Source organism: Triturus cristatus, chromosome 9 (assembly GCF_964204655.1).
Source record: "Triturus cristatus chromosome 9, aTriCri1.1, whole genome shotgun sequence".
Taxonomy (NCBI): domain Eukaryota; kingdom Metazoa; phylum Chordata; class Amphibia; order Caudata; family Salamandridae; genus Triturus; species Triturus cristatus.
Genome location: NC_140592.1, coordinates 1273117252 through 1273141679, shown reverse-complemented (window position 1 = coordinate 1273141679; position 24428 = coordinate 1273117252). Strand labels below are relative to the sequence as shown.

General features: G+C 46.3%; 1 protein-coding gene across 1 annotated transcript in view; it reads right to left on the bottom strand.

Annotated features, from left to right (window-relative positions):
- Nucleotides 1-24428, bottom strand: part of PSMA6 (proteasome 20S subunit alpha 6) — an 80334-nt gene that overhangs the window by 53316 nt on the left and 2590 nt on the right. The window contains exon 2 of the mRNA XM_085627441.1: nt 11032-11126. Within this exon, the coding sequence (XP_085483567.1) occupies nt 11032-11126 (95 nt within the window). The remainder of the gene's footprint in view (nt 1-11031; nt 11127-24428) is intronic.

Here is a 24428-nt window from a genome sequence, read left to right as displayed (position 1 = left end):
CAAGCGCTGCACGAGTACAACCTTTTACAGTACAGTTATCTGGGGGCCCTATAAAAGATGGGGAGCGTACATTGCAGTTTTATTTTTTTAACTGCGTGTGTCATGTTTGCTGGCAGTGTTCTCACATGTGACTGTCAGACGAGCACTAAAGCTGGTGTAATGGGTGGCTGTGTGTGTGTGGGTGGCTTTGTGTGTGGGTGCAAATGCAATAGGTCTCGCATTTGAGAGTGTCATGAGCAATGCCAATAGCTCTAACTTTAACAATGCCGAGACCATTGCATTGTAAATGCTGGTTATTAAGAGGGCGGTACAAAAGGGGGTGGTGATGGACGGAGCATCAGAACCAATCAAACACTCACACCCAGTCAACAGATCTGGGTTTGATCCACCACCGTTCTTTAGCCCACTGCCACCCCAGTTCAGACATTGCCATATGCAAATCAGTCTGACCCTGTGCCTCATGGGAACAGTCCAGCCCGAACTGCCAAGCCATGCCTTCACTGGACCGGAAACAAGCTTCCTAGGACCGGTTTCTGGCATTTCAGCCGTCTTCAGCCAGGCTTGCTTGAATCCAGTGGCAAAGTGAGCAAGGGACTCACGTCTGAGCATACCCTGCCAACTTATGGCGAACAAAGCGGTACAAAAGGGGGTGGTGATGGACGGAGCATCAGAACCAATCAAACACTCACACCCAAACAACAGATCTGGGTTTGATCCATCACCGTTCTTTAGCCCACTCTGCCACCCCAGTTCAGACATGGCCATATGCAAATCAGTCTGACCCTGTGCCTGATCAACTATCCTGGCTGATGACGGCTGATAGCCAGAAACCGGTCCTAGGATGCTTGATTCCGGTCCAGGGAAGACATGGCTTGGCAGTTCGGGCTGGACTGTTCCCATGAGGCACAGGGTCAAGACTGATTTGCATATGGCCATGTCTAAACTGGGGTGGCGTAGTGGGCAAAAGAACGATGGATTTAACCCAGATCTCTTGACTGGGGGAGAATGTCTGCATTGTCAGCATTCCGTCCATCATTTGTTTGTTGTAACGCTGTTATTAAGAGGGGACAGAAGCCATTACAGGCATAAAGCACAAAGTACTTTGCTCTGAACGTAGTAAGTCTAGTCACAGGCAACCATGCAAGTGAGAGGAGCAACATGCTAAGGAGTTGCGTCACGGCAGAGGTCCAAGTTCTCTGCAGCTTTTGAGTCACCCTGGGGATGCTGGTGTGCGCGCCACGCCACTGATCTAGGCTCATACAAGGAGTAGCTCATGGGTTACAGGTCTCGCTTCAGCTACATGCAAGAAGCGCTCCAATGTGCAACCCAGCTTACTACATTAAAAGCTTCTTCTCAGTTGAATTTCCTTAAAATAGAAAAGAATGTACTCAAGATGAAAATGTATGTATTCGCGGATGTTTGAGATTCAATCATTTTTCTCCAATCTTTCCAACAATTGAGTTGGGTAACGTGTTGTTTCAGTGCCAATACACCCTTTAGGGTATACAAGTGCTTCCCAAATCCACGTTAAATTATATTTAAAGCTATTATTTAATTGATAAAATGATGCTGCATTGGGGAGACTTATCTTGGTGACAGACACATTACACTATAGCTTTCGTGTTACCCATGTAGAGGCATTGCACACATTACTGCTGGTAACACTGCTGATAGGCTTGCATGGCGTGGCAACCAAAATAATCTTGCCTGATGTGGTCACTGAGAAATGGGGTCGTTGGGGGACTGGGGTGTTTGCCCTGGTCATGCAACAACCACAATCCCTTGCAGGATGAACCACAAAGTCACTAAATTAACCTGTGCTTAAACCTGGGTAGCTTTGCACAAAAATCAGTAAGGCTTAATTTAGCTGCAAAGTATTTATGAAGCATACAAACAGTAAAAGTAAAACTACCAAAAGAAAAATTCCAAACCAAATTTAGAAAAATTGAGTAATTTAACACCAAAGTGACAAAATCCAATCATCAAATTTTAATGAAATATAGCAGCTAACAGACTGGACATATGGTCACGCAAGACCAGGTCTACGTCGAAAGTTATGGCCGACTGCAATGGAGCACGGTTCGGATACAAGTGGATTCGTCCCAGTCAGCGCTTACCACCAGACTTTGAAAAATTCTTGAAGAAAAATGTCTGAGAAGGTAGATGTTAAGTGGGGTACGGCTGCAGTAGTGTCCAAGGAGAGAGCATTGTCAGATTGCCGTGGAGCAAATCTGCAGTGCAGACTTGTTTTTGGACTTAGTCGCCAAAATGGAAGTCAAAAATCTCTAGCAGGAGGAGGCAGCCGATGACTGGGAGCTCCCGCTCCCCGGGGGCTCCCCGTTGGGAGGGCACGAGCCTGGTGCCCCCTTGGCCGGTGCAGTCTGCTTCCCAAGCCTGCTCCTGCTGCTCTCAGCTGTTGTGGTTCGGGTCCCTCATGGTCTCGTCACCCATACTTGCTGGTTCCACAAGGTCAGATACCCCCTTTGGCTAAGGACTGCTGAAACAGATTCGCTACTGTGGAGAACGTAGCAGGAGAAGCCGCTAAGTCAATATGACTGGCAATGCACCTTGGGCGGAAAGGCGAGAGGTTGGTCCCAGTCTCCTCCCGGTTCTCAGAGCACTAATTACTCTGTTTTGGAAAATGCCCATCTGGGCACCCTTCAGCACCCCAAAAGTCCAGGACTGGTGGGACACCCCAGGATCCAGATGTGGGTTCAAGATGGTGGGAGCCTGTTATGTCCCTGAGGCTCTGCACAGGAGACCAGCAAACTGGTCCTTGGATTCACTTCTGGTAATCCTGGGAGCAGGTGTAGAAGCAGGGCTGGCCTCCGACAGTTCAAGGCAGGATCCATGTAGCAAGGCAGTCCTTCCAGGTACAGCAGCAGTCAGGCAGAATGCACAGCAGGTCACAGCAGCAGGTAGTTCTCAGAGCCCTTCCGCAGGTCCGGTAGCGAACTGAAGAGAGAGAATGAAGGTCCTACTTTTATACCCTGGTGTCCCTCTAGAAGGTGGGAGAAGTTTCGGGAAAGATTCTTTAAAGTGCCTAGAATTTCCGGACTCCAAGCCCGCTGAAGTGACAATACAGGGTTGCCAGGCGGCCAGTTGATGGCCCATTGAGGCATACCAAATCCCTCTATTGTGCGACTGTCTGGGAGGAATTCACAAAGTCTGTCAGCTACACCTAGTCATGTGACCCAAGACAGGCTGTAGACACAAATGGCTACGGGCAGGAAAATACCAACTTTCAAAAAATTGGCATTTTCAAAATTATAACGAAAAATCTGACTTTACCATTAGAGTGTTTATCATTACAACCCCAAAAGGTAGCAAACATTAAATATCTACTTCCTCTAAATTAGGAACTACAGCTTATTAAAAGGTAATAAGGAATCCCCGATTTTATCCTAAGTGAGGGATAGGCCTCACAGTAGTGAAAAAATAAAATGTGAGTTTTTTCACTACCAGGACATTTAAGACTTAAAAGTACATGTCCCAGCTTTTAATTACAGAGCACCCTGCCAACTGGGTTACCTAGTGCCTACCATACGTGTGATTTATATGTAATGAAAGTTGAGTTTAAGGCTTGACAAGAGGGATTAATTGTCGAATCGGCATGGCAGTGTGCAATGGCATTCAGGGTGCCATAGAAGGTCTGGGAGAAGTTCTAGAGGGCTACTTAGGTGAGTGGCACAAGAAGTGCTGTATGTCCACTGGTAGCATTTAATTTACAGGTCCTTGGTATATGGTATACCAATCTACAAGGAACATCTCAATCTCAGCCAGGATACAGTTCAAAGCTAGGTGCCTGGCCCATAGAGCCATATGGAAAACTGGCCCGGTCATTACTCATTCCCTCGTCACTCCTTATCAACCCTCTAGAAATCTTCGTTCCAGCGCCTCTTTTCTGGCCATCCCAAAGCCAATACGAAGATCAAGATGGGGTGGACGCTCCTTCTCGTTTAATGCCCCAAAACTCTGGAACACGCTTCCTGATATCTTACGGAAGGAAAAAAAACCTGCTGCCCTTCCGTAAACTCCTAAAAACTCACCTTTTCAAGACATCGCTCTAATCGACCCTGCGGACCTGCCTCGTCAGTCCTACAGCGCTGGGAGGCCTCAGGGTAGCCATGCGCTATATAAATTTAATTCCATTCATTCATTCACATACACGTTAATTACACATGCCAATTAGGTATAGGGCAATCAAGCCATGTTTAGTGGAGTGAGCACAAGCACTCTAACCAACATAAGCAAACATCCAGCAAAAATTGGGAGTCAAGTAGACAAAATGTTTGGGGGAAGAGCACTCTAAGAGTGACAGGTCTAACAGTCACTTTTCCAACACCAATATGAGTAGCTCTGGAAGATTTTAATTGAACACAAGTATCTCCTACTACAGAAAAGGCTCAATGCCCCTGATCCAGCAAAGTACTAGGTTCAGGGCGGCTGTACAGTTTGGTAGAGTTCTGGGAAGGGGTTATTCAAAACAGCTTGACGTGACGCAAGAGTTCAGCTATGGGTCATCTTGTTTGTTTCTGCATTCAGATACCTTTCCAGGTCTTTGAATCTGGAGATAAGTTGTTGTGGGAGTCATTTTGAAGGTGGAGCTCTCCAGGTACAAGAAAACAGCAATTACCGAGGGAAGATCCCGGATTGGGTGTGGGGCTTTGTAGCGGTGTCATGGGTGGTGGAAGTGGAGACATTTCACCTTTCTAACTGCAGCTTAATGGCCTCTGGGGCGACAATGCAGAGCTCGTTTGTTGGTATAGATAGAGTAACTTTCCAGAGAATTTGTGGTGGATTTGAGCAATTTCAGCTCCGTTACCATACAACCAGCTTGCCCAATATTGGTGGGAGGGTATGGGGTCTTTGTTCGGTTGATGTCGTTGAACACCGATATCAAGTATTGAAGGAAATGTAAAAATGGGATTGATCAGTGGTTTGGCTATAACGAGTTCACCACGGACAGTGGCACGGTCCAAAATGTAGTGCATGGAAGAAGGGGAAATAGGCGGAGGTTGAACTGAATTATACCACGAGCCGACTGACATTTGTAAGTGTGACCATGTTCTGAAGGGAAGCCTTTGCATTAAAGTTGGGTAGGAGGCATATGGATACAGCCGATTAAATTGTGTCACACTAGGTACTGAAATCCCCCAATATGCAAAGAGTGGAATATTTTAGCACAATACAAGACTTAAAACGGAAGAGGGAAAAAAAAAAAAAAGGGCTGCATGGAAGAGATCTGTAGCTAAGACGTCCGAAACAAAGGATGTTGTAAGCGAACACTAGAACAGCATAATTCACAACGGACTTAATGGGTACATTGGCCTTGTGGACTACTGCAATTCTACCTCCAGTTTTCTGAGAGGTCACATTTTTTAAAGATTTTTTGTAGCCGCCTTGTATGGCTTAATTTAGGAGTGGCTGAGCATCATCGCAGTCATGTTTCAGTGAAGCAAAGCCATTCAATGTCCAAGCCACACAAAAAAAAAAAAACAATTTTTTTTTTTTTTTTTTTTTTTAGATACGGTGGTTCTTCTTCAAATATCTTACATGGATAGAAGGGTGGAAGGGAGATGAGAGTATATACGAGGTCAGGCTTTAAAGAATAATGATCGTTCACAGGTGCAAGGAGGGGTGAGGTAAGGTGTGCCAGGGCGACTCTTTACTTTTCTTTACACCAAAACATGCACCCTGCATTAGCATTGTGTGGGTGTCAAGGTACAGGGCCTATAAGGGTGCACAATTGGTGCTGCAGCCCATAGAGGCCATCCGTGGTCAGTGCCCTTGGTACCTTTTACAAGGGGCTTATCTGTGGCCAGAGATGTGCCAATTGGGGGAACAAAGGTACAGTTTTGGGAAAGAACAGGCCCCGAGAGCCCGATTGGCAGGGACTTAAGGCACATCAAGTCCAGCTGCGTCATATGTCAGGCAAAAAGTGGGGGATAACCACGCAAAAAGGGGTACTTTCCTCCACTCCCTGTGCACCATGCCACGGTACACTGCATATACTATATGCAAGTCACTGCTACAGCAGGCCTTCGAGCCCAACGGCAGGGTCCATTATATTATATGCGAGTAAACATTTGCACAACACTGCTAAATATCGCATGTGATCAGGCAGCCATCTTAAGGACATGTACTGGGCACCGGCTATTACAGGTTACCCAGCTACATGATGGTTTCACTGAAAGCAATGGTCTTTATTTTGTACTGATGCTAGTACTGGATTTATGTCGTGCACTCAGAGGGCACCTTAAAGGTGCCCCCAGAAAACATACTAGCCCTCTAGTGTGCTGACTGGCATCGTCCAGTCTTCCACCAAAGACTGTATTCTGACGCCCCACAGTTGAGAGGCCGTGCACTCAGAGGTCAGAACAATGCCTGCTCCAGTGGAAGGTGATCACACCTCCTCCAGCAAGATAGCTAGTAAATTAGTATGTCAAGGTCAGAGGCCTCAAAATCTTTGCCGCCTTTGATATGCAACAACGGCTTTCCCTAGACCTTGGGAACGCCACGTCCTGCCCGTGGGCCCATTTGGTACCAGAGCAGGCAGGAAATGAGAAAGCCAATGGGAGTGTTGCGCTAGGAACACCCCTAAGGTGGGCCACTTGAAGAGGACAGCCAAGAAAGGGTTTCATCATTTTGAATTTGGTGAAACTAGGAACGCTGGGTAAGGATTATGACCCCTCTCCACAGGAAGTAGTCATATAGGGGGGTGTAGTCACCCCTTGGGTACATAGCCCCTTTGGCTACTACTCTACACTCATAAATGCAGTTTATTGGTCCCCTGACACCAGGAATTTAGAGTGGTCTATCCGAGGAGGAGACATGAGAACAGAGGTCCTGCACTGAAATGGACGCCAAACCCTGCCTGGCTGTGACAATCACAAAGACCAACTCCACCAGAAGCTGAACATCCTCCCCAACCCCTTGAAGGACTGTTCAGCGCCTCAACAACCAAGCGCAAAAACAGTTGATGAACAGACTGCAGAACAAGGTCATACATTCACCCCAGTACAGAGATCTGGGCCTAAATCCATCGTTTTTTTGCTCACCATGCCATTCCAGTTTGAACCCAGTCATATGAAACTGGTCCTAGGCTGCTTGATTCCGGTCCAGGGAAGACATGGCTTGGCAGTTCGGGCTGGACTGTTCCCATGAGGCACAGGGTCAAGACAGATTTGCATATAGCCATTTCTGAACTGGGGTGGCGTGGTGAGCAAAATAACGATGGATTAAACCCAGATCTGTGACTGGGGGTGAATGTTTTGCCAATGTGCAACATTCCGTCCATCATCTTGTGTGTTTTGCTCAACAACCAAGCAGCATCTCCCTTGGGGAGGAGGAGCAACATTCCCACAGCTGGAGGCACAGACCGCACTTTTCCAGTATTCTGTCTTGCTGCCCACCGAGGGAACATCTCGCCAGTAAGATGCTTACCGTGATTCTAGGAGGTCAGACCTGCATCTACAGCAAGTTTTGAGATGCAAGACACCCTAGGAGCCTCACAGCACTGTAGCATTTGCATCAACCAAGGCTTATTGAGTCCCAGCCCGGTCACCATAGCCAAACTGCAGACGAGGGACTTCAGGATCAAGGAGGCCTACATGGAAAGTGGCCCTGCTGCTCAGTTCTCTCTCTCTCCAGGTCACCCTAGTAAAGTGAGAGCCTCCAAAGAAAGCGACCCTCCAGACAAAACGCTTCTGCACCAGAGCCCCACAGTCGAGTTAAAGTAAACGGATGGTGGACCCTTGCCCAAGGGAATCGAGAGCAGAGCCCCTGGAGGGATTCTGCTGGACTTGTGCCCAACTTCCCCCTTGCAACCTTGCTGGCACAGATACTTTGCCAAGGACTTTAACGTGTAGTGCTCGAGGCTACCAACGCGACTAGTACCCGGACTGACCAGGGCAGGGAAAACTGAACTGCTGGTGGTTTCTGGGACCCTGAGCACTATGTCCCAAGAGGCACCCTCAAGAAACGCTTGCAAGTATATGTATACATTGTATGTTCCATAGGATAACATTACAGCATTCAAGGATCATGCCTAAACAAAACGTTATTGAAGCATTTTACTGCAAAAAAAATAAATAAAACTCATCTCCGAAAGTACTTGCCTGATTCTGACGATCTTGGTGTCTAAAATGATATCAAAATAGCCACTGTTGTTCCAAATTGGTCTCGGATTTTTTTTTTTTTAAGGGTGCATCTCGTTAATCGACTGGGTGTACAAGAAATGCTCTACACTCCCATCTGATAAGCCTGAGCTGCCCGACCACACTACCACAAATGGAGCACTTCGGATTATTGAAGTAAGCCCCTGTAAAGCAGGGTCGTCTGGGCTTTTTGCATGGTGTATCCCTACATCAGTACAATACATAAAAGGCAGCTTCCTGCACCTACGTTAAATATTGTTCCCATCTTAATTTCCAACTTACAAATTACAACTATCACAAATGCGGGAATTTATTGAATTCATTTCCCTGGTACAGAAGTTACCGAAAGGCATTCCCCAAGAGCTGAACACTCCAAGTATCCCCAAACTTAGAACACGTGCCTAAATATTCGGTGTGCTTGGAAGGTGTTAGAAAAACACACTCCCACTCTGGAAGGGTGGTGGTGTTCTCCCAGACACACTGTGGTAGCTTGGCTCGAGTGGTCAGGAATCAGGCTCCGTGCTAAGCATACGACATACCCAAACAACCATGCGTGCATCCGTTCCAAAAACGACTCTACACCGTAAAAATTATGAAAATATCTTTATCTTCTTTTTCTCTTAGTTGCTGATTAGATAAATAATAACACAATCACAATATACAAACTTTTTAAATAGTGCAGGTCAAATAAATACTGGCTTAATGATTCAATAAATAGGGGTGATCATAAATAATGAAGGCATAAATATAAGTGCAATACATACAGGCAATTAAATATTCTGAGGCAATAAATACTGTAAACCAATAAATATTGTGCATCAATAAATACTGTGGACCAATAAATACAGTGAAGCAATAAATAGGTTAAATACAATAAATACAGTGCCCCTAATAAATAATTAATTAAAAGCTGACAGTGACACTCATAGAATCAGATCACATTTGAATTCCTAAGGGCTGACTTGGCCCAGGCACAGCTTGTGGGGATGTGGAAGGCTTGAGGGTGTCTACTCCCTGGCTTGGACAAGGCTGAGGCCTAAACTGAGGTATATCAAGGGGGGAATACCAGAGACCTGGCTCTCTCACTCCACACAACCCCTCTAAATTAGTCTCAGCTCACCCCTGGCACAGTCCAGCTGGTTCCAGCACCTCTCTAACCCCTAGAGTAGTCTCTTAGGATTCCACAGGGCCTTTGGCGCCCTCTATTCCACTTACTGCCCTTTTTCTGATGTTCCGACGCCGCTGGAGTCGTGTCGACGCCGTGAGGCGGATCCGGTTCGACGTCGGCGGCCTCGGCACAATGTCAGTTCCTGACGACGCCGGTAGGCGGCTCCGGTTCGATGTCGGCAGCCTCGGCTCGATCTCGACCTCCGATTCGATGGCGTCGGGCAGTCTTTACTCGATGTCGACTTCGGGCGGCTCCGGTCCGATGGCGACCTCAACTTCGATGACGTCGGCCGGCCTTGACTCAATGTCGACTTCCGGCGGCTCCGGAGTGCGATCCTCACTCCCGACCTCCGGTGCTCCTCTCCTTAGGTTTCCGGCGACTCCGGAGTGCGACCTCCACTCCCGACCTCCGGTACACTTCTCCCAGGTTCCGGCGACTCCGGAGTGCGATCTCCACTCCCGACCTCCGGCACACTTCACCTCGGTCTCCGGCGACTCCGGAGGGCGGACTTCACTCCCCCGTTGACACCGCTCACTCGACCTTGGTTAACTTCCTCCTCGACCTCTGGTACACCTCACGTCCTCCGTCGGTGCCCTCTCACGATCTCTGGCGGCTCTGGGCACGACGTCTGCTATTCCAGTCAGCGCCGCTTCTCCACCTCAGGCTCCAGGTCTCCAGGCTACTCGACGTCCGGCTCCAGGGAAACCAGTATCCAGGTCAGGATCTTACTGTTCTTGGTTTCTAAGGCCTGTTCCTGCTGTCCAGGTCCTTAAGATGGTTTTTCTTCCTTCTTCCCACACAGGGCTCCAGGCTGGGCTCAGTCAGTAGGGACTAGTATCACGGGTGGGTTTATGGACCCCACTCCAGGCACAAGTTTCCACCCCTGCTGCCTCACTCCTTCCTCCTTCAGGTTTCTGCTGCTCACTCTTCACCAGTCAGGTGCCAACTGCCAGCTCCAACTGCCAACTCTCTGTCTTAGCTTCCCAACATTCTAAACCGCCTCTAACGGTCACAGGGTTCTGGAATGTTCTGGAAGGTGCTAGTAGGTTCCAGTGGATGCTGGTGATGTCACAGGTGGCCACCATTTTGTGCTCCAGGCCCTCAGACAGAAGTTTCAGGGGTAGATAAAATGGCTCCCTGAATCTGCAGCAACACGAAAAAGTCTGGTGGTTCCCAAAAAAGGAAAAATTCAAACAGGGTTTGAGGCAAAAGTGGGACAAAATAAATAATGATGAGGAGGGACCACCCAAAGGGCTGACAGGTCTAACAGAAGGATTGCAGGACTCGCGCCTCGTTAGACTGCTTCCGTTAGTGTGCCCATGCTGTGCTAGTCTGTGTGACTGGCACACACACCACCTGCTGACCATTTTGAGGCGGGAGGTGTGGGGTGTGTTGCTTGACCTACTGTTGGCTGTGATGTACATGTTTGAATTGACTTGGCATAATGACCATTCAAAAACGGTTCCAGGTATGAGGGAAGCGCGAACTGCTCTTACCAGTGCTGTATCTATTCTAACGAAAGAAGTATACAGTTGTACCAGTAATGTTCCATCTTAGGCTACACACACACAGGCTGCCACTGCCAGACATGTACTATCAGAGAAGCTTGTTGGAAGCTCAATTTTCTGTATTTGTTTGCAGCAAGTAAATTGTCAGTTCAGCAGATTTAATAAATAAACAAACTGCCCAGATGTTATAACTCACCGGCACCTTCTTCTGTGTGACCATCACCGCACAGTCCTTGCCCCGCACAGCCACTGACGTCAGGCCACCCTGATTAATGGCCTTAAATGCATATTCTGCAAAGAAAGATCAGTCAGTGACAACACACAAGTCACAACGCAAGGTTCAGCTGTTATTCAATAATACTCTGCACAATTTCTCCTGATACGGTGGTCGCTGGGAGGGAAAGGAAAGAAGCCCTTGAAAAGGGGAGTAAGGGCTGCCTTTCCTTAGAGAAGCCAACAGATGATGTTGTTGCAATGTGCGAAAGGGCACTGGAGCTTGCAAATAGGAAGAGTTAAGAGTGCCATTAGCGTATTGCCCTTAAACAGAGGGTAAGTTGTACTTTCCCCATGTGCAGCTCCAAGGTGTGGCTGTCGCTGGGCCAAAGACCACAAGGCAGAGTGCGGTGGCAGGTTGTAAAAGCAGTGTACTTCTCAGGGCATGCGCTACTGGTTTTATTTGGTCTCCCAATGTCACACTGATTCTAGTAATGCACCCTGGCACTTAGATTTACTGTAATCTGAAGACCTAGACAAAAGGCTAAGTCAATAGCACATTTTATTTGCACCAATAACAGGGGAGTGGAACTTATTAAAACATCTACCTGTCCATTGGGCAGCTTGCTTCATAAATCTACTTGTCCTGTAACAAAATCCACATGTCCCTTTGGTGCCATTTTAGTGCAGTGACAAATGACGGCAACAACCTCAATATATAAGAGCAAGGATACAGCCTCTCCAATTATGCCACGGCTAATACCATAGCAGTGTTTGAATACTTCCAATCCCCTGATGTTGCCACGTTTCCACAGATCTACATTCTGGGGCTGAAGGTAGTGGTAAGCAATAGTTACAGGGGGATAATGCCTTTTGGAGTCTGTGAAAGCCTACTAATCTGCATGCTTTAAAGGTTTTCAACAACTCTTCTCTAATATTTTCCCATACTGAGAAATGTTGAAAATTTACTCCTGACAATGGCAGACGTAAAGAGTAGGGAAAAAAGTGGTTGGAGGGAAAAATGAACTTGCAAACACTTGCATGAACAAGTCTACACATGCTTATTTGCTTAGCTAAAATGCAGTCCACAAATATTTGTTAGGAGTACTTTTTCTTCTCCTACTTCTGTAAATTCTTGGGAATTCACGAAAGTCGTATAGCTGCACTTAATGCAAGAAGATATAACATGGGTGCACTTTTGAGACCAATAATTTTGCCCCTAATATTGCCTGGCAAAGACCCTGACCTTTTGCGTTTATTAAAATTTGTCTCTCTCGGCTGGCTTCACTGCGAGTGACCGCATTCTGCTCACAAATCGGCACAAAAGTAGTTTTGTTCAGTGCCAGTAACTACTGTGGCAGTGTGTGGGTCTTTTTAAGACCAATTTTTTTTGTTTTTGCTAATGTTTGTTGTAATGGTGAGGGTCTGGCAGCTCCCACACCAATAAGGGTTAACAAAAACCATGGCAAAACAATTCACACATTGACAAAACTAAAAAGCTGATCACAAATTTCAGACCTACTAGCTTTGCCAATGCTTATTTATTTTTGTTCCCCATAATCTTATTGAAACTGGTTACACGGATTTTTCATTATGAATATTTGTGGGAAATACTAGCATGCATCAACACGTTACTAAATGATGCTGCAAAGAAATGGTACCTGACATTTTATAGTAGTTTAGCTAAATGTTCCCCCCCCCCCCCCCCCCCCCCGCTTTCATGTTTTATGAACATTTTATTTTGACAGCAAAGACTCATCAATCTTGCTTTCAAGCTTCGGCAAACATTTGCATCAAATCAGAGAGCATTCTGGGACCATTATACATAGCCTCATATTGCTAAACTTTGAAAACGTGTGTACACACTTTTATACTGGAACCACTGTCCACTGTCAGTAGTGCAATCTGAGCTTACAACATTTACGTAGAGCGCTCACCCTATGAATAAAGGCTTTGCATTAATGAACCATATATACAGGTTTGAACAGCATTAACAGATGGACAAACAGATTACCTTAACTGCAGACAGGGCCCTTCCCTAATCCATAATGTGGTACTGCAGACTGGCAGCCAAAGGGTTTGTGCTGTAGGGGGATGGGCCTACTTGGCCCAAGTACAAAATACACATTAAAACTTGTGCCCTGGACCCTAACCAATATGTCCTGGGCGTCGGGCTATAGGAATTCCAAATCCAGGGGGTTCAATACCAGTTATAAATCCACTTGCCTTATAGGAAGCATCACAAATATTTGTAATCAAAAATTTTATTGGAGGCATACTTGAGGCAGGTGGCAGCATTTTTAGGTCTCGCCTACCGAACACAGCGCATGCGCTGTTTCGCCCTGGCGAGTCTATTGCTGTGGCTTTTCTTAGCCAAGGGAGACAAACCATGTGCGCGCACGGACAGTCGATGTGCGCGTGCATGGTGGCTCATCTGAAGGGGAACAGGAGATGTGCACTCCGTGCGTGTGCACATCTCCTGGCCCTGCGTGACCATAGCGCGCGCATGGCGCGCTGTACTTCTCCTAAGGCTGGGTGCGTTTAGCTTGTTGTTAGAATTTCAACTCAGAATGCAGATACCATGGCGCGTCCAGAGCCTCAAAGACTGAGCGAGAGGAGGGACGGGGCAATCCCCATGTCACTGTTATTTTAGTGACTACGTTGTCAATTTCGTTTTGCACCCTTGCAAAGTATATCGAGTGGACCATTATTTCGATGCTGCTGCACTATAGGGAGGCTGAGAGCTAGGCCCACCCCAAATAGGGTGTGAAACGTTAATCGTTTGCTGAACATCAGGGAGAGAGATCAGTCTCTGGAAGATACACCCTCATGCAAAATCCTGGCCCTGCGTGACCATAGCGCGCGCATGGCGCGCTGTACTTCTCCTAAGGCTGGGTGCGTTTAGCTTGTTGTTAGAATTTCAACTCAGAATGCAGATACCATGGCGCGTCCAAAGCCTCAAAGACTGAGCGAGAGGAGGGACGGGGCAATCCCCATGTCACTGTTATTTTAGTGACTACGTTGTCAATTTCGTTTTGCACCCTTGCAAAGTATATCGAGTGGACCATTATTTCGATGCTGCTGCACTATAGGGAGGCTGAGAGCTAGGCCCACCCCAAATAGGGTGTGAAACGTTAATCGTTTGCTGAACATCAGGGAGAGAGATCAGTCTCTGGAAGATACACCCTCATGCAAAACGCTGGTGGACTTTCACTTGGTATCTCTGAAGCTGGAAGGTGTTTATACTATAAAAAAAGGGAAGAAGTGCCCTCATGCAGATGTAGTAAGGAGGCCGCCTCGATGGTTCAAGTGCTGGTGCATTGCACTGGTCTGCTCCACACAACACTGATTTCACAGTACACCTCACCCCCTGGTGGCTGCACATGGGAAACACTGTTAATGGGCAAAGATATTTCGAGGGCTTAGGCGGGTGACAGCGATTCCGCTTTGAAACCGGGTGATTCTTTGTCCGCGACTTTGCAGGGACGTCTGTCGACTTTTGAAGGAGGTCACGCTCTTGGCTGCACCAACAGCATCGTGAAGCGGTGATTCCGCTTGGAGTGATGCAGTTTACTACCTTATTCGGCGGAGTCTAAATTCTGAGATGAGGTATTCCTACCCGGCTGATAACCAGCCATTAGAGTAGACTAACAAATGAAGCTGTTAAGTGACTCTGGCTAAAGTGTCAGTTGGAAAAGGCCTCAGACTCAGGGGTGTACCACACACCAGTGCAGCCCCTGCAGCGCCCAGGGCCCCTGACCATTCAGGGTCCCCCAAACGTTTCAGAGAGGCCCGTTACGCCAAAGCCAATGCATATTTCTGAAATATGGGAGACTGAGAAATGCCTCTTAATATTCTGGGGGTGGGGGGGCATCATTTTACGTTCTGCCACAACTGCAATTTACAAATTACTTTTAGAAATAGTTTGTGTAAGCAACGATTCCTGTGGTAGTTACCCATTTCTTTGGGTAAACGTGAATGTGCATGGGAATAGCACTCTGCAGGGCTCCGATCTCTGTAATGGAGCCCTCCCCTACAGCAGACAATGCGACACCGTGACTGGGAGGGTTACCTCAGAGTCGGTCGTGGAAACGATGGTGGACCTTCAGAACGGGGGCACATCTATCTATTGTGCAGCGGGACCAGCGTGAAAAGGGCCCACCGATCCCCAATTACATCTATTTCTTACTACACAACCAGTGGGCTGCAGGCCCATTCTGCTTGTTCACACTGGGGACTGTGGCACTCTTACTACGTTACTGCTTCAGAAGTAGGCATAGTGTCCCTGACATGCTGAGAAACACCCTTCAGCTGGTCATGGGGTTTAGACATCTGGGACCTTGGCCGAATATCCACTGTCCAAATTTGGTGGTGGAAATTCCACCACCTGGCACAGCACAATTAATGCTGACCACCCCCCCCCCCCTCAATCGGCCACCCGCCACACAAAGTGGATTCTTCCAGGGTAGCTGGAGCTGCTTTAGTGGAGAAACCTCCCCTGCCTTAACAGAAAGCTCTAAATCGTCCGCAACCTTCTTGGCATTGGGGGGAAATCTGCAGCAGAGGAAGATAGAAAATCTACTGCCCAAACTCTAAATCAAGCCTTTAGTTTAAACAGATTTAGTTTGGTGACTTTCTATAGCTCCAATATGTTGCGTTAATCACTTCTGAGTGCTGTGAGGAGTTGGAGTTTGGGGGAACAGTAAAAGAAATGAAAGTAACGAAGGAGAGTGGCAACATCGCTGTTGAAAATGGAAATAATCATATGTAGTGCAGAAAAGTGAAGGGAAGGAATAGAAGTAGGGCGGCTGAGATGCGGAGAACTGGATGACAGTGCAGAAAAGCAGGTGGCAAGAGTGGAAATTAAAGATGGAAAAGCAGTGTTGGGGGAACAAAAAAAATATAGATAGGCAGAGAGAGTACAGAAGACTGAACATTGCCCTGCTGGCGAAGTTGCCATCGTTTAAGATGGGTTCAAATATTATTTACAGTTCTGCCATCTAACAATCTATTCAGCTGGACTGTCAAACTTAAATGGACAGCTTTGCTGTCTAAGACGTTACCCACATGGTCTGTAAATGTATGAGATCCTATACTTCCTAAGGCTCCACCCTGCACGTCTATCCAGAAACGATGAAGACCTATACTAACTGACCTATAATAAGACCAAAGGTAGATGGGTGGACTAATCTTCTGATCATACCAACCACCTTTTGATCCGTTCTTGGCTAGCCCGAATGTCGGTCCCTGTTTTAATCATGCACTTAGCCCTTTTATTCTTCAGGACTAGCCAGCACATAATCCGTCACAAGTGGGTTTCCTTCTCCTTTCTTCACTAAAGAGTAAGAGGGTCACCAGCGAGGGCGGCCAGAGAGGAGTTCAACGGGACTGAAGCCGATCCCTGGAGAGAAGTTCGACTGGTGGCAAATGTCAAGCATGGCAAGCAGTAGTCCCAGTTTCTCCACGAGTGCTGCTCCAAAGTACACTTCATGTGACAAGAATGTGCAGCAGAAGTAGCTTGAGTGCTCACCTCAGGACTGTCCACGTTAATATAACAAGCATTGAAAATGCAACAGGTCTCGCCTTTAAGTTAAAGCCATTTGCTTTGCTAATGGTATTGTATAGCAAAGCAAACGTCTTTAACTTAATTAAAGGTGAGACCTATTGCCTTTTTAATGCTTTTTTGTATTTGTGTGTCATGTGCCCGCACGAAAATAAAATTAATAACCATTGCACAATCTTGAAACGCCCAGACCAGTGTCTTATGGTCTGGCCTGGCAACCCAGCAGTCAGACAATATGTGACAATCACCAGAATCGGGGTTTTGGTTCTGCCCACATGCTGGGAGCAAGGAGTATGTTTGAACTGGGCAGAAGTTGATTGCCGCCACACAAAAAAGGGCTTGCTCTCCAAGCAGCTGTGATCCTTTTGTTTATTTATCCATCTGCCTCAGCTTGAACCCTCAGGGGCACACACATGACTGTGATCTACAAAAAAAAAAAAAAAAAAAAAAAAAAAGAGCTTTCAGAGTCCTATGGGGAGAAGAGCTTAGGCTCCAACCACACGTTAATTTACCTTGCTAATGCTGTCGAGTTTGTGTGCGTTTTATTCAGGTTGCGTCAGGGGGTAAATGGAAGGATGAGTCCGAGGATTGGTGGATGCAAAGATGAGTGACAGAGCGTGTATATGATGACTTGAGTGTCTGCACCCATCAGGGAAGCAAAAGGTACTTTCCTTCAGAAGCCAGGCCTATTGGCATTGCCAATATTGGGTTGTTTTAGGTTAGTTAAGGACGAGTAAAAAAAAGGTTCCACCAGGAATTTGATGATACAATTTAACAAGTAATGGTCAAGCTAAAAATGAAAGAAGCAATAAGTCAATCTCCGCACAGAAAGAAATCAAAGAGAAATCTACAAAAATGTGGATGTTCAGTTTTGATTCAAAATAGCGAAATCAAGAAGACTGATCACACTGTAATCAACGATAGGTAGCTCCAAGTGACAGGTGCAGTGCAAGTTAAAACCTGTGCGCCATACAAAATAGAAAGGATTACTAAAAATGTGTTTACAATATGTACAAGGGGGCAGTAGCCATTGGACGCCTGATTGAATCAAACACAAATTCAATGATATGAGCATTCAAGCTTGCAAGCCCTTCAATTAAAGAAACGGGTAGGCCCAGGAAATGTCAACATTTCGACCCCTATTAAGACAAATCAACCGGGGTCTTCATCAGGACAAAGATCTGGGAGCGACCTACAGCGTGAAATACACAGCAAGTCTGAAATGATGAATCACGTACTAATGAGTAGGAGAGCAGAAGACAAATGGATGCGTCTTACCAAAGCAGATCAACGTGTACACAAAGTGCAGTAGTGGTCATTCTCCGGACAAAAGGGACGAGAGAAAGAAAGACCCATACAAGTGAAGGGGATGAAGCCCCAGAGCTATGTCCAAAGGCAAGGCATGCTGTGGATAGTCCCAATATAAAGCGACCCGAGGGGACAAACAAAATGTGAAAATACATGCACACAGAGCAGGGTGAGCAAAGGATCATGCGAAGGCAACCTGGGGGGCAAGTGATTGGGGGAAGACTGTGCCCAGGCAGAATATAGTGTGGACCATGATACAATGCAGAGCAATCATGCTTAATTTGTACCAATGGGACTCATGTATGACAAGTAACCATGCATGTACGTCTCATGCCTAAACGCAGGAACACTGGACTCTAAAGGCATTCAGCCCAAAAGAGAATTTGGTTGGATTCATCAGATCGCAGGTATATAATAAGCATTTGTAATGCAATAGGTCTCGCATTTGTGAGAGTTTGAGCTATTGGCATTGTAAATAACAATGACTTATCTGTGTTTTTTTAAAACAGATAAAAGGCATTGTCATTTACAATACCAATAGCTTAAACTATCGCAAATGTAAGACCTATTGCTTTGCAAAAAAAAGCGTTAGCAAAGAGCGTGTCCTGTCCGCAACAGCAGCCGGGACTAAGCTATTTGAGAAAAATAGTGCTTTGAGGCTGTAATTAAAGCCTACCGAGCAACAACACATGTAACAGGGGTCGCCATGGGAGGGTACAAAATGACACAAAAATACTAAGGAGGGACTACTAACCCATTTGACCAATGAACGACCACAGTTTACAGTGGACAATCACAGAAGCCAATGAAAAATGTGGGCACAGAGTAAGCGGACTTCAAGTCCCTACCTCAAAGGCGCAGCCCAGGATCGACCTAAAAATGGAAACCTATTAGGGGCTCTTACAGCAGATGTCTGTATTGGACTCACTTTTATAACTCTGCCATGGGATGGAGCAGTAGGGTCTCTAACTATCAGTATAGCCCGAGGCAGAAAGACAATCACACGATTAGAATATTCTACCAACTGAGGCGAACGTTCTAAAATAATCCAGAAAAGCAGAAAGGCGAGTATTGTAATGTCTGGGTAGAATATAGGGGCACTAAAAGCTATTAATGGCCCTCTGCCATTCAGTTTTCTTCAGTGCAGCTCCCCAAACTCCGATGTTGATATAGCCTTATAACCCGCTACTGAGGGTTATTCTGGTCGTTAAAGGCCCTTAATGTGAGTTACAGCACCGAACAGCAGGCCGAGTGAAAGAAAGTAAACTCCTCTTCCAGCAGATCAGAAACAGAGTGTATGCCCACCCCCTGTAAGAAAGATCGTAGAATAGAGGTGGACCCCCCTTCTCCCAGCTTTACAGTGGATTGGCGAAGGGAAGTGGACGGCCCATGGCAGCCAGTGCAAGACCTATTGGCTTTTCCAATGCTGGTTTTCTACATCTTTGTAGGTTTGGCCTTACTCCAGTGCACCACAGCCAGTATTACGTTTAGTTTGCCCAGGTTTGTTTTTGTTAAAGGAAAAAAAAAAACACGTTCGGTAATCTTTAGAAATCCCCCCCCCCCCCCCTCAAAACTGTGACATCACTCGCTACTTCTGAGTATAGGGCCCAGAACAGGTCTTAGAAAATTATTCCTATGCTCAACCCTTGGTAACGTGGCTGCGAGCAGGCAGGCTTAACTTCAAAGACGGGTATGTAAAGCATTTAAAAACACTTCAGTAAATAATTAAGACACCACAAAATAAAAATCCAACACCAATTTATAAAAATAGGTAATTTTTTTATCTTTGACACCAAAACGGGGGAAAAAAAAAAAAAATACCCCGACTGTAGGAAACCAGAGATATGATTTTTTAAACGATTAGTCACTTTCTAGTGCTTAGAAGTCAACAGTGCCCCTTTCAGTCATTTTGTTTTCTCAGACAGGGACACACCTTTAGAAATTGTTCTGGAGAATTTCTCACCACTGCGGGGCAGCCTTCTCCAGCAGGCTGGGTCCAGTTAGAACTCCTTCCTGAAGTTCTGCTTGCGGGTACCAAAGTATCCAACACACAGTCCAAGGTTCTGGAATCTTCGAGAGGGTCCTTGAAAGTACGAAACTTCAATTCCGCAATCCACTTGAACAAAACCCTTACAAATCCACTGGTACTCCAGGCTGGGAATTCTTTGTGGGGATGTCCAGGTGAGCTCTGTTAACCTGTAGCTTGCAGGGAGTCCACTCTTTAGTTCTTTTACAGCAAGGCAGTCCACAGGGCTGTAGTTTCAGATAGTGCAGTCTTCAGAGGGCAGGCCTTAGAAATTGCACTTCCAAATTCTCAGCATGGCAACGTCTGGTTTTCTTAAGTTTCAAGCAGCAAATCTGGAGGGCTCTGCCCCTCGCAGATACTTATTCCCAAGTTCTCTGGGTCAAGCAGGAGGTCACTTCTGACCAATGGGAGCAGGGTAACTCCTCCAAGATATGACCACATCCTGTAGAGAGTGGCATTATTTTGTCCCAGAGTGCATCAAATCTTCCACATCCATAATGGCTGATTTTCCAGCAAGGAGGTAAGAGCTGGCTAAACACACCCCTAGGATGGCCAATTTACTCTCCCCTTCTGCATCTACTCATACCTTCCTTAATCCTAACATCTGCCTGAGTTGGTAAGTTCAGAGCTGTAAATGACACTTGTCTCTGCTCTCCTCTTTGAAGACCACGGTTTACGACTGCTCCCCCCTGGCCTGGCATTCATATGCAACAGTACACTGCCCTCCCTCCCAGCAGAGCTGGTCAACCCCAGGGGCTCTATCACCTCTACAAGGCAGCCTGGCTAATCCACTTAACTCTGACCAATCAGGGCAGACCACTGGAAGGCTGAATTTGGACTTACAAACAAGAAAGTCTTATAACTTCTTGTATGTACACTTTTGGAAAAATTCAACACTGATATTGTTGGATTTATTAATACCACTCTAGGAAGTCTTGGAATGGCATTTCTAGCCTTTTCCTATCAAGAGTTATTAATTAATAACTTCCTACCATGTTAACCTATGTAACAGGGGATTTGCAAAGGGAAAATGACTTGGGCCATTTTTCCAGCACCAGGACTTACAAAAAACATATTTATAAGTGCCTGTCTTATATCTACAGGAACCCCACCCCATGCGCAACTAGGGGAGACTTTAGGCAGCACTGTACCACAATGTAGGGAGTGAAATGCGAAATTTCACTTTACCCATACATAAAAAAAACTCATTTTATAATGCTGTACCTTCAAAATACCTGACCCCCCCACCCCTGGGATACCCAAGGGAGACCATGGGGGTCCCCAATATGCCAAAATAGTGTAGGTTATCCATTTTAAGTGTCCCAAACACTAAAGTCGAGTTTGGGCACAATTTACTTTTAAAAGCTTGACCCATCTAATGTGATTACTGAACTTTCTCAATTCAGGAAGATTTTATCTTCCTCAGCTCCAGAACCCTCCCTCACCATAAAATCCCTAACACCAAACACAATCATTGGAGATCGACTCCTCTCCGCTGCTGTATACATAGACCTCGCCGCACCTCGATCCATCTCTCCCCGTCCGACCTCTCAGACCTATGCAAATCTTACCTTCCTAGTTTACCAGCCACCAATCCTCCACTCTCCTACTCCCACATCCCTATTATCCTAGGGACTAATAGAATCCCCTCCTCCCCCGCTTCCCCCAGACCACCGCCCTAACTCGCGTTGATCCACTCTTGCCCACCCACCATATGCAACCCCACACCACTTACTTGTATGATTGTCAACTGTCGCTCCGCAGTCCAACATGCCACGGAAATTTCGGAAACTATCCTGAGTGAATCCATTGACATTGCATTCCTCACAGAAACCTGGAGCAATGACCACTCAACAAGCATACTTGACCTACTCTCCCTCCCCCCGCCCCCCCGGGATACTCTATTCTTAGAAAAGATAGACCTGACAGAGTTGGGGGTGGTCTAGCCATTATCTTTAAAAGTGAACTTCAGCTATCCCTTGACAATAATTCTGGCTACTCCTCCTGCGAATACCTGGAAGCTAAACTGACAACTCAAAATTCCCACCCAATTCGTCTACACAACATCTATCGCCCCGGGAGCCGCCAGCCCTTAAACAAGGACTAATCTGAGCTGTCACAATCCTCATTATCCAACTCAAAAAATCTCTTTCTTGGGTATCTTACCCTCCATTGGAACGATACCGATGATCCCACCGTCTCCCTTCTCACTAGTCTATCGGAGATCAATGAACTCAAACAACTATGCCTGTCCCCGACGCACACCAAAGGAGCCATCCTTGACGCCATTCTTTCCAACGAAGATCTGGCATCCGTGACCATTATCATCCTCATTGACTGGTCTGACCATCACCTTATACCGTTCACCGTTGCAAATCTCCCCACCTCCAAAATTAACACACCTAAGAAATTGACCAGAAATCTAAAACTTATACCCCCCTCCCCCCCCGGTGTTCTTGGGTCTAAACTCCAAGCACAACTTCTCATTCCCCCTTCACAAAATGCTAATGAGCTCACCGAACACTTTAACAATACTGTCACCGGTATTCTTGACCAATTGGCCCCACCTAAACTCAAAAACCAAAGAAACACCCCCTCCAACTCCTGGTTTAATACCGAGCTTAATAACGAAAGACGGTCACTCAGACTGTCAGAAAGAACCAGGAGACACCATCCCGCTCCCTTCCATCTTGCACTCCTCAGACGTGCTAGAACCACGTACAAAATAAAAAAAGACTCCTCACCCACCTACTTCCTCACCCCCCCCCCCCTCTACCCACATCTATCACCTACCACACCTCCGGAAACCAACTCCCCTAACTCACAATTAAAGAAAAATGCCTCCTTGCTCAACTTCCTCCCCCGTGACTGAGCTGGAAGCCCTTAAAATAATTGGTAATCTTAAACCGTCCTACCACACAAAAGACCCCTTACCCTCTAACCTTGTCCCTGCCCTTAAGCACATCATCACCCCATACTGGACAACAATCATCAACACCTCTCTCCCCACTGGCTGTGTCCCCACCTCCCTTCAACTTGGACAAATCTCTCCCATAATCAAAAACCCCAATGCTGACCCCAATGACCTAAACAATCTCCGCCCCGTCACTAACCTCCCCCTTCTCTCAAAGGTCCTTGAAAAGTGTATCCTACTACAACTAGACAAACACATCGAAAACTTCAACCTACTCGACCCCTTTCAATCAGGCTTCAGGAAAGGCTGCAGCACCGAAACGGCTATGCTTAATGTCGATGACAACCGCCACTCACTTGATGATGGTCGAGACCTGCCTTCTTATCCTCCTTGATCTCTCCACAGCGTTCGACACAATCAACCATTCAGCCCTACTTAATGTGCTTAGGACCCGTTTCGGCCTTAATGGTACTGCCTACAAATGGTTCGTCTCCTACTGATCACAGACTGCAAACGCTCCGATCATATATCCCCGGCTCTCAAATCTCCTAAATGGCTCCCTATTGAAGGCAGATCTGCCTATAAAACTGCCTGCATTACTCAAAGTCCTCCACCAAAACACTCCGCAGTAGCTCTCAAAGAAACTCCTCATTGCGGGTACCACACGACCTCTAAGAAGCACCAACACCTTCTTCCTAATCCCACCACTGCATAAAAAGAAAGCCACACAATCATGCTCCTTCTCTGGTAATGCCCCTATCATCTGGAATGCCCTCCCTAAAAACCTGGGCTGTAACCCCTCCTATTTCAGCTTCAAAAAAAGACCTCAAAATCCACCTCCTCAATTATGATTGGGGATCCCAACCTGTGACCTGCACTTGATCTCCAATTCACCATGTTATATTAGTCCAGTAATATTTGTCCATTTCCTGAACAACATCTACCCAATTACTTGATATGTATAGCTCTTGCCCCTGTTTATCTCTTTGATTTGTATATTTTGCATGTTGTTTTCATTATCTTTTATCTATTTGTATGCCAGATTTGGCCCAATTATTATCAGGGGTCCTAACCTGTGACCTGCACCTGATCTCCAATCACCATGTTATATTTGTCCAGTAATATTTGTCCATTGCCCGAACATCATCTACCTAATAACTCGAAGTGTATAGCTCTTGCACATGTATATCTATTTTAATTTGTATATTTCATATGATGTTTCATTAACTTTTATCTACTTGTATGCCATGTTTGCTTTATATTATCTTCTCACGTAAAGCGCTCCGATACCTCTGGGTCTAGCCAGCGCTATATAAAACTTTTAAAAATAAACTAAAAATAAATAAAAATAAAAAAGCAGTCCTGGCACCCAATGCCGTTTTTAAACTGACTTCAGGCTTCAGCAGTGCACACATGCAAGTGCAGAAAAAGGCTGCTGGCCTCTAAACTGCCATGCCCCAGGGTACCGGGGACTTATAGGTAGTTTCAATCCCCCTGACCTATTATATACTAGGGACCTATAGGGGAGGTCATGCCAATCACAGGGGTACCCCACCATACCATTGTGAA